The 10,236-nt window shown below is 49.8% G+C and overlaps 2 protein-coding genes across 2 annotated transcripts in view; one reads left to right on the forward strand and one right to left on the reverse strand.

Annotated features, from left to right (window-relative positions):
• PRMT2 (protein arginine methyltransferase 2) overlaps positions 1-2,300 on the reverse strand; it is a 62,879-nt gene extending 60,579 nt beyond the window's left edge. Inside the window, exon 1 of the mRNA XM_047846896.1 lies at positions 2,282-2,300. The gene's annotated coding sequence lies outside the window, so the exon portion shown is untranslated. The remainder of the gene's footprint in view (positions 1-2,281) is intronic.
• Positions 2,301-3,173: 873 nt separating this feature from the next.
• S100B (S100 calcium binding protein B) lies at positions 3,174-10,236 on the forward strand. Its single transcript, XM_047846898.1, has 3 exons — positions 3,174-3,424; positions 6,588-6,726; positions 8,993-10,236. The coding sequence occupies exons 2-3, from the start codon at positions 6,589-6,591 to the stop codon at positions 9,131-9,133; spliced, it is 279 nt and encodes a 92-aa protein (XP_047702854.1). The 5' UTR covers positions 3,174-3,424; position 6,588; the 3' UTR covers positions 9,134-10,236.

Below are 10,236 nucleotides of genomic sequence, written 5' to 3' on the forward strand. Positions count from 1 at the left end.
TGGCCTGCAGCCTAAACTTGCTCTGGTCCCCACCGGAAATGCCAGCCTCATGGATGGAAGTAGCACACGCACATGTAGTATATGTCATGTCTAAAGCCCCCAAACCTCAACCAAATGTTATGCCTCTTTTCCCAGCAGGTGGTGCCCGGGGGTTCTCCAACACGCTCCAGAGCACTGACACCACCCCTGGAACTTCACTGAGGTGGTGGCCCCTAAAGATTTGGGGGCCTTCTCTCCCCCCGTCCAGTTTGCAGATGTCTTACGAAGGCATCAGACCCAGTCAGCGTCCTGTGTTCAGTAGAGTGGACCAGTGTGCTGCTGGTCAAGGTCTCCGTAGACAATACTCTGGCATTGAGCAGGAGAGCGGATGTATCCCTGAGGCAATGCTGTGAGGGTCTGCCTGCAGCCTGCCAGGTAAAAGCAAACTATTTCTGGTGGGTCTTAACATTGGTTTTGAGAAACAGATGCCCAGTGCCAGGGCCTGTGATGATCTTCTCCAGGAGAGATGTTGCATCTGGCACAGCAGCTGAAGCCACCAGCTGACCACATTTGGGACAGTCCCCATTCTCCCTAATCCATACGCCGTCTGCACAGGCCAAACTGGCAAGTGAAATGGGTTTGTGCTTAGTATCACCACCCCTTCTTATGTCAACTCTTTGAGAATGGCATTCATCTCTGAATTCTCCCAGGGGTGCAGTGTTTCTCAGTTTACTGTCACGATAAGAAGGGGAAGTTCTAGGAATGTTCCCCTAGCTTTGCCTGTCATAATGGTCCTCAGCTGGCATGTAAGAGTGCCAGTGAGGGGATTCTGCCAGTGGCCAACTATGTCTGTTTCGATTATACTTTCAGGTGCACCTCCCGGGCCCACTGTGAGCTGGTCTAGTTAAGACTCTATCACCTGACCACCACAAATTCCTACATGTACTAGTGGGCCATGGTGCCATTTTGTTGCCCCAGGAATTAGGACCAACTCAGAGCCCATATCTCATTACCCGTGGAGAGGTCTAAGTGTTTCCTTTCAGATCTAAATGTTTCCACTATGTGGTCACATTTGCGAGTAGCTGCAGGTCCCTTGGGGAAGGTATAAATGAAGGTTCTTAATGTGTACTGGCAGTAAGTACAGGGCCTTGTCTCAAGGGAACCTGGCCTCACCTTCAATCAAGAGACTCGGGGTCCAACCCAACTTAAGTCTGGAAACTTGGGAGACAGGCTGCAATTCTCCACACTGGTGATTCAAGTCAGATTTTGATTACCAGACCTGGAGTTTTTCCTGTCGTGTGGGTTAAGGACTGCTTGAGTAGGCTGTGCATCTATCTCATTCCCAGGGACACTGTAATCAGACAACCACTGCCAAAGATCTCCATGGACCAAAGCATCCTGACTACTGGTATGCCCCTCTGCCATCACCCCACTGAGATTCAGGAAGCCTGTCCCAAAGGCACCATCTCACATGGTCATCTGTAGGCTATGAAGAGCTTCCTACGTGTTCTACTCAAGAGCATAATTCTCATTGCTTTAGTGCAGGGCTCTCCTGTGGAATGCAGGGGTAGGGACTGGATGTGCAGGTCACATGTGACTAGACCAGGGGTCCAGTCCAATGAGATGAGACCCCAAGTCAGGGAATTGGGAGAGGGGGCCAGGGTCATCTGGAAGTGTGAAGGCCAAGGAGGAACCGTGGGCCCCAGACAACCTTGTGGGTGAGGGCCATGAGCATCCCTCTCCCAGGATGGTTTTAATTTGCCCTAAGTATCTCCTCTGTCAAGAGGTGGTGCTGACAGCTGGTGAGGTCACATGCACCCTCCCCTGTTCTTGTGAAGTCTTGTGTCTGTGAGGTCCTGTGGGTGGGTACAGGGTGCCACCACGGGGGCCCCATAGCACTTGAAAGCCCCTCTCATCCAGAGGGTGGAACCTCTCCCAGCCTGTGAGCCCTGGCACCCCTCTCCCCCAACTCTGCTCCCACAGAGCCTGAAACACAGTAGGCACAAGTCCCACTTGGCTGTCCCAGGAGGCTGTGCCGTGTGTATCCAGAGGGCAGGCCCCTTGCTCAGGCGTCCAGTAGTTGAATGAATAGATTCCAAACTCCTTTTTTCTCTGCAGGAGTGGGCTGAAGCTGTTCTGTGTACACTGAAGGGTGCACACAGGGTGAACCCCTGCCTAGTGCCTGGCACATACCACCCAGTGCCCCTGCTTTACAGAACACACATGCATGTGACCCTTCACCAGGCATCAACCTGTGGGGCAGCCAAGGACATAGGATCAAACCACACCACTCAGATCCTACCTCATGCAGGTGTGGGTGCAGGCTGGGGGTCTAGGACGGGACAGCTCAAGCCCCAAGGCTCGCAGCTCAGTGCTGTTTCCGGGACATACTTCCAGGTGTCGAATAGTTAAGAATTTCCTGGTAAAACAGATGACAACACAACAGCTGTGACCGCGGACATCTTGCGTCCTGATCCTTCGAACGTGGCGGCTGTGAGCCTGAGTCAGCAGAAGGGCCCTGATTCTGATTCAGATGTCCTTTGAGGAGTATGAGGCCACGGCTTTCTGTGTAATGTGGTTAAAGGAGCGGCTGCCTTTGGGGGTTCCACTTGGAAACAACTCAGGAAGGGTACAGCTGAGGACGGCAGGGGGTCTGGATCCGCTTTCCTGTGGCTGCTGTGAGGCCCCAGAGAGGGGAGCACCAGCAGCACCTCTCTGCAAAACAGAGGCTGACAGTCTGTGAGGTCGCCCCAGGGTGAGGGAGGAGGCCTTGGGGTGCACCTGGCGAGTGTCCTCCATCACATTAAATGAGGCTGTTACCCTCAAATATCAGGGATCTGCTTTGCCATGTGTTTCTGGAGCAGTCATTCTCAGTGGGGGGGGGGGGGGGGGTGTGCTGTCCAGGCGCCTTGGGGTGGCCGGGGCGAGTGGGGGCGAGCAGGGGGGAAGGCTGGGAGGCAGCAGACGGCGCAGGGGCCTCTCCGCTGGAAAGCAGCCCGCGGGCCCTTCGTCCTTGTGTTCAGCCTGTCCTTGGAAGCGCCACGGTCTTGGCTGCACACTTGCTTTGTTTGAATCAATTACTCGGTCTCTCTCCTCGCCCCACCCCCAACCTTGCCTTTAGAGGAACATCAGTATTCATGTATAAATTAAAAAATAGCACAAAAAGCTGACTCTCTACTTCCTGCCCCACGGGCCATTTTCTTCCTTGGCCCAAGCGCAGTCCTGGCTCCCCAGCGAGTCCCCGGGTGGCCGCCGGTCAAAGCGGCCCTGTGTGCGGGCCTGGCCGCCAGCTGCCCCCACCCCCACCCACCGCCCCCATTGGCTGCCCGGGCCTGCAGCGCCGCGCCCCACCACCCAGGAGGAATAAGAGGCGCCCCACAACACTCCTGCCACTCTGGACGCCACAGACAGGAGGTGACAGGAGCGGCCACCAGGAGCCACTGACGTGAGGACACTCAGGGAGAACCTGAGGGAACCGAGAGGGTGGGGTGGGGTGGGAACTAGGTGTAGGTTGGAAAGCCCTTTTCGGATGATTGGCAGCATTTCATACGTGGGGAGCTTTTTTCTTTTTAAATTTAAATGCAAGTTAGTTAACATCCAGTGTGGTCTTGGCAGAGATTCATCTCTGACATATGACGCCCAGTGCTCATCCCTAAAAGTGCCCTCCTTAACCCCCATCCCCCACTTACCCTCCCCCCACCCTCCGCCACCCCCACCGTCATCAACCCTCAGTTTGTTCTCTGTATTTAAGAGCCTCTTAATGGTTTGCCATAAGTCTCTTTTTATCTTAGTTTTCCTTCCCTTATTACTGCTTTGTGGACATGAATGCGTCAACTCTAGGCAGCTAGAGGTTCACTCTGCCTGAGTTTTACACCGCAAATCAGAGAACCCTCAAGGACAGTGGCTCGAGGTGGCTGCTGACATTTCCGCAGAGGTACTAACAAACGTTGCTTCTTCCCTAACTCTCTGAAGAGCAGGGTTCCTGCTGAGCATGACTGGCAAGCAGAGTGAGGTCAGCCCTACTCAGAAACAAATGCTTTCCTTTCCTGTTGCTTGAGTCCTGGGTTTGCAACCGCTTCTCAGTTTTCCCTCAACAAGGAAATGCCAGGGTCCCCCTGGACACCACCCAGAAATTACATGACAATTGGGAGGTCTTTACAAGTAAATTACAATCCCGGTCAAAGAGTTTTGGTGGGTTTAATTTCTTCAGTCTTAGAATTTCTCAGGGAGGTAGGCTGCTTCCCTGGGGGGCGGGGGGAGCCCCTCACCACATCCTGTGTGTTGTGTCCTTCCAAAAGGAGTTAAAGCCCAGACGCCTCTTGCTTTCCACATAAAAAGATTAATGCAGGAATAAGAGGCAAATGAATGCAAGAATAACATTCACGGAACTAAGTGGAAAGGAAATATGGATATTTGATTTCCATTTCTCTTAAAAGATAAGCTTTAAACCATCCATTGTTTCTTAGCAAAAGGAAGAATTTAAAAGGAAAAAAAATTGTAGTGTGGTTATGAAGAAAATTACATTATATGGAGTTTTCAAACATATGCAATATGTTTTATGCCTTTCCTTCAAAAAAATCCCACTAGGGGTGCCTGGGTGGCTCAGTTGGTTGAGCGTTCAGCTCAGCTCAGGTCATGATCTAATGGTTCACGAGTTCAAGCCCCGCACTGGGCTCCAAGACAACAGCGCAGAGCCTGCTTGGGATTCTCTCTTTCTCCCTCTCTCTTTGCGCCTCCCTTGCTTGCATTCTCTCTCTCTCAAAATAAATAAATAAACCTAAAAAAAAAAATCCCACTAGTCATACATACTTCACAAAAAAATAACTTAAGCTCTCCTTCCCTGACGTATCACAGACTTTGTGAAGTATCAGAATGATGCAAAAGTTTCTTGGGTTTCTTGTTTTGTTTCCAAAAAACAAAATCAATAATTGAAAACCTGAATGTAAAGGATAAGAAAGAACGAAATGTTAAAAGATTTTAATCCATCTGAATTGTTCTATCTATGTGTGATAGAGCTGACTTTTAGGGACTGTAGGGCAAAAAAAGGATACTGATTATTAATAGGGTGACTTTAGCAAAGATGAGGTCAAGACAAAAATCCTCAATCCTTTCTCTCTGAGAAATCAGAAATAAATAAAATTTTAAAAATTTCTTCCAGTTTATTTTCCAGATGTAAGTGACATGTCCAACACGGGAATGATTTTTCCACAATTAGATGTAGTTCTCAGATCTATGTTGTTCGTTTGTTTTTTGATGGGGGACATTTTAATCAACAGAAATCTGAATTTAAAAGTCACAGATAATTTCAAATAATGATCTAGAAATTGAATATAATCTACCCGGCAGACAGATGTGGAGGCTTCTCCCTCTGGGACCTGGGGGGAGGGCTTACTCATCAGACCTGCCCCCCGCCCCCCTAAGTACCCCCAGAGCTGTAGGCCCGAGTCTCAGATCTATTTTGAACTGTCATAGACCAAAGATTTTGTCCTGGTCGGAACTCAATGCCATAGGTTGGTAAATTTCTCTGGCTGAGTGTCTCAGTTTTTGAAACAATCGACAAATCGTCCTCTGTAAAATGTACCTAATTCCCAGGATTAAACAGATATTTCCTGCTTGCAGGCCACGGTCTGAGGTACATGTGGTGAGTGAAGTAGGAAGTTTCATACTCTGATACCTGCAGAGAAACAGCAGCTCCCAGCACTGCGGGGGCGGGGAATGCTAGTGCCCTGCTGTGGCTCAGCCTCCTGCCCCATTTGTGCATCCCTGCCTCAGAGCCAGCCTCACTCTCTATGGCTTTATAATATATTTTTGATTCTGGTTGGTCTTTGTGGATCTTTCATTGATCTTTTTCAAAAATGTTTGTGGCAATTCTGCCATGTTCATTTTTCCAGTTCAGTTTTGCAGCTTTTTGGTCATGTTCCTCACCCATCAAAAAAAAATAAATAAATAAATCTCTTAAAGATTTTTATTTAAAGTGAGTTAAATTTACATATTATTAGAAAGGAAAGTCCCTGCACTTTTATGATCTTTAGAGTCATTTGCAAGAAACTGCACTTTTCTTGCTCAACTTATTCTCAAGTAATATGTGTGTGTTGCTTTATGAATTTATGAATAGGATTTTTTCTACCATGTTTTCTAATTGTTTATTGGTAGAATACAGGAATACTATTGATTTTTGTAGCTTCATTTTGCCCCTGGCCACCTTACTTCCTTCTAGATAATTCTAACAGCTTGCAGTCAGTGCTCTGCTCCCCTGTACTGTGTCACTTCATCTTGGAGCCCTGCAAGGGCAGAGGGTGGCCTACTGGGAAGGAAGCAGGAATCGACCCCCAGGCTTCCTCACTCCTGCGCTACAGTCTTTTTGCTGAAGTTTCCCATTGGCCAAACCCAACCAGAAGCCAGAGGCCACGGGGACAGAGAAGGGAGGGGAGGGCAGGAGTGGCTCTGACAGGCAGACGGGACAACTGCTCTCAGCCTGCAGGGGAGATGAGCCAAGGCCAGTCCAGCCCCTCCTCTGGGTTGAGGTCCGTAGAGCGAATGCATTAACTGTTCTGTGTGCAAACAAGGCAAAAAGCATGAGAAGGAATCTTTCCTTTGTGGACCCCTAGGATGTCTGAGCTGGAGAAGGCCATGGTGGCCCTCATTGATGTTTTCCATCAATATTCTGGAAGGGAGGGCGACAAGCACAAGCTGAAGAAATCTGAACTCAAGGAGCTCATCAACAATGAGCTTTCCCATTTTTTAGAGGTGAGTCTTGCTTTTTAAAATCGACAGTTTGCCATTTTCTTCTCCACTTAGAAAACACCTGGACACTTTCTCTTTTGAGCTTCCCTGAAAGTGATTCCAGTTACATTTCAGGACTCCTAGGATGCTTCTGAAAACTTGTTTGTGCAACTGAACCCTCACTAGAGAGGCTAGCTTAGATGACCCCGCTGTTTTCATTTTCATCTGTTTTGTGTATAGTAGGAACAGCAAGGAAAAACTGCTATTTCAAAGGCAATAGTACAGGTTCCAAATAATGCTGACTCTTCTATGAAAAATCTAAGGATTTACAGCAATAATGACAGAATGGGATGAAAAATATACTCATGACTTATCATGGGCCACAATTAACATACAAGAAAGATGTTAAAGATAGGCTCTTGATTTGAGGAAAGGACTGTTTTTGCTTTAGCTACAGGTTTAGCATCTGCCAGCGGATGCCATCCACTCAGCAAACATGACTGAGCAAGCACTATGTTTGCCACTGGGAGAGACACAAGCCCGAGGACACGGCCTCCGCGTCTGGGGCACCCAACCTGGCACGTCAATGAATGGCCACAGCCTACTTGACTGAGGGCATGAGAAGGGCCCTGTGCCCTCTGGAGGCTATCGGGCTTTTCAGGGGGATCCATGGAGTAAAAGACCCTAATTTAGGAAGCTGCGTGAGTGGTCCCGATAAACCGGTGGTGGAAGTAGGTCCAGATACCTATCCTGGACTCACTTCCCCGCCCACAATCTCCACTGCCTGAGGGCCAGTCACCCATTGTCTCCACTGCATACCAGTCTCATACCCTCGAGGCACTGAACTGCAATCCACCTGGCACCTGACTTTCCTTTAGTGTCCAGAACCAAGTTCACCAAAGTGACCAATCACACACACAGGAAATGGCCAAACAATGAACCAGGGCACTAAGGTCTGACCAAGAGCTAATTCCGGGGAAGATGCCAGAGCACCAGGACACGGCCCGGCTGCACGGTGACAAAGAGCCCCCCTCCGGAGCCAGCTGAGCCTCTCAGTGCATGATGAGCCCCAGGGTCCAGCAGCAAGGCTGGCGGGTTCTCCTGTCCACGCCCCGACCCAACTCTCCATCGCTGTGAATGGCACCGCCGGGTCAGAGGAGGCGCCTGTGCGCTTAGGGGTAGGGGGCATCTCTGGGGCCGATTCCAAGACTCATTTTCTCAGGCACGCAAGTTCAAGTGGCAGTTGGCCACCTGCACGTTCAGTTCTCCCACCAGTTCCACCTTCTAACAATCAAAAGTCCCAGTTTCTTCTGTAACAAGGATTGTTCTAAGGATGAAATGAGATAGTGTTGGTCAAGTACCAAACATACAGTGAAAGTACTTACCAATAATTATTAATTTTATAACAGGAAAAACTTAGCATGTGGGAACCACAATTTCTAAAAGATACATAGTTCATGGCAAGCACATCAAGATGTCATGAACATTTGTTGGCCTAGTTTTGTCAGGGTAATTCCAGGCTGGAGGCAAATCTATAATGGGATTGGAAGAGTGTACTGCTCCCCTCTGTCTGAGGCAGATGTTTCCAGGTCCCATCCAACCCCACTGGAATCAGTCCTTCACGTTTTTATATCCAGCCAGCTACACGCGACTGCTTCCGGGCGGGCCGTCTTGCTCCGGGGCCCGGCCATTCCGAACCAGCGCACTTACGCTCTTTGCTCTTCGTGCCCCGCCGTTCCCACCGCGTGTGTAGCCCTGCACAGCGTTGGCTCCTCTCACACCACTTACTGGGTTTCAGGGTTGGGCAGCAGAGTCATCGGAAAAGTCCCATGATGCCAGAAAGCAACTCAAATGGCCAAAAGAACACAAGGAGTTAACAAATAAGGACTTCCACACGCAGAAACAGTGAAAACCTTGGGCGGAACCAAAAGTTCGTTTTTTCTTCCAAGATGTTTGCTTACAACACGCTCGGGCTTATTTAGAACGTGTGTTTTAAGTATAGTGGAGCACAAGCTGCAGTTTTTCGAACCTGGTTGTTCCATTGAGTCTTGTCAAGTAGCCTGGGGCCCAGCAGACTCAAAGTAAGGTGGAAGAGAAGGCCCGGACCCCCAGAGACTTCTGCCCAGCCGGGAGCCCCCTGGTCACAGGAAAAGGCTTTCTGGTATTTTGCATTTTACATCTTAAGTTGCTTCTGATACAAATTATTAAGGCGAGCCAACGATTAATCATGGTTTGATGGCTCTAAACTTCATTTAAAACCAAGATGGGCAATGTCTCTTCTATCTCCTAGGAAATCAAGGAGCAGGAGGTGGTGGACAAAGTCATGGAAACTCTGGACAATGATGGAGACGGCGAATGTGATTTCCAGGAATTTATGGCCTTCGTCGCCATGGTTACCACTGCCTGCCACGAGTTCTTTGAACACGAGTGAAACGGAGAGAGCTGTTCCTGTGGCAGAGACGAAGGTCACACAAGGACGCAGAGGGCAAGGGCTTGCAGGCTAGTAGGAGCTGAGCTTTCCAGCCGTGTTGTAGCTAACTAGGAAGCTTGATTCGCTTTGTCAATGACAAATTGAAAACCTCTTTCCAAGGGCCGTCTTCCAATGGCCCCCGTCACTATCCCTGCTCCGTTAGGCACACGTGTTAGCTGACTGGCCCCAGGGACTCGGTCACGACCGCTTAGGAGAGTGGGTTCTCGGTCACGGTCACGGTCACGGAGCGTGTGCTCCACCCGCCGGCACGGCTGTGGAGAACCCTAACCCAGAAAGATCAAACCGGAACCAAAAACGGCCCTGGACACTGGTGGCTTCCTTAAGTCTCCACCATTGCCAAACGCACAAAGTTTTGCCCACCATCCTTCGAAAAGGCTGCCCTCCCTTAAATCTGTTATCATCGGCGCACAGGAATGTGCGCGGGGCACAGCGTGGCAGCGCGGTGACAGCGATGAGCTGTGGTGAGCTGTGACCCCGGGGAAATACTCAATACTAACGGCCCTAAAGGAGGAACATGTCTCCCAAGCCACCAAGTACTGGCATTTTAATTCTGACCGCAACTGCGGGTCACAGTTCCACACTCAGCGCACCTCCCCTGAGAGGCTCACAGCTCGCTGGGTCTGTGGGGGGACGCGTGAGCGGCAGGGGGAGCACCGCCCGCCCGAGCAGGGTTCCACTCCCGTCTCGGGAGACAGGCGTTGTGCAAGTAACTCTCTTTGCTTGGCCTCCTCTCCTGTCCCTAAGGCGGTGGGTTCCTAAAGGGACGTGTCCGGTCTGTTGGTGTCATTCCCCGCTTGTCTGTGCCCGGCCGGGGTCTGCCCACGGCTGTTGGGAGAGTCAGTGCGTGTGCAAAGCTGAACTTTATGCTTGGGTGTCCACGAATTCAAATGTGTCCTAAATATTAACAATCACTTCCAGGAAAATTCAAATTAACCTCATCCACCCCTTTTTCTGCTGCTTTTTTTTAAGTGCCCAGACTTGGAAATTCATAAACCAATTGATTGCTTGTATTTGCATTAAATAAAAAGAGACCTGTAACAATC

Source organism: Prionailurus viverrinus, unplaced genomic scaffold (genome assembly GCF_022837055.1).
Source record: "Prionailurus viverrinus isolate Anna unplaced genomic scaffold, UM_Priviv_1.0 scaffold_42, whole genome shotgun sequence".
In the NCBI taxonomy this organism is placed as follows: domain Eukaryota; kingdom Metazoa; phylum Chordata; class Mammalia; order Carnivora; family Felidae; genus Prionailurus; species Prionailurus viverrinus.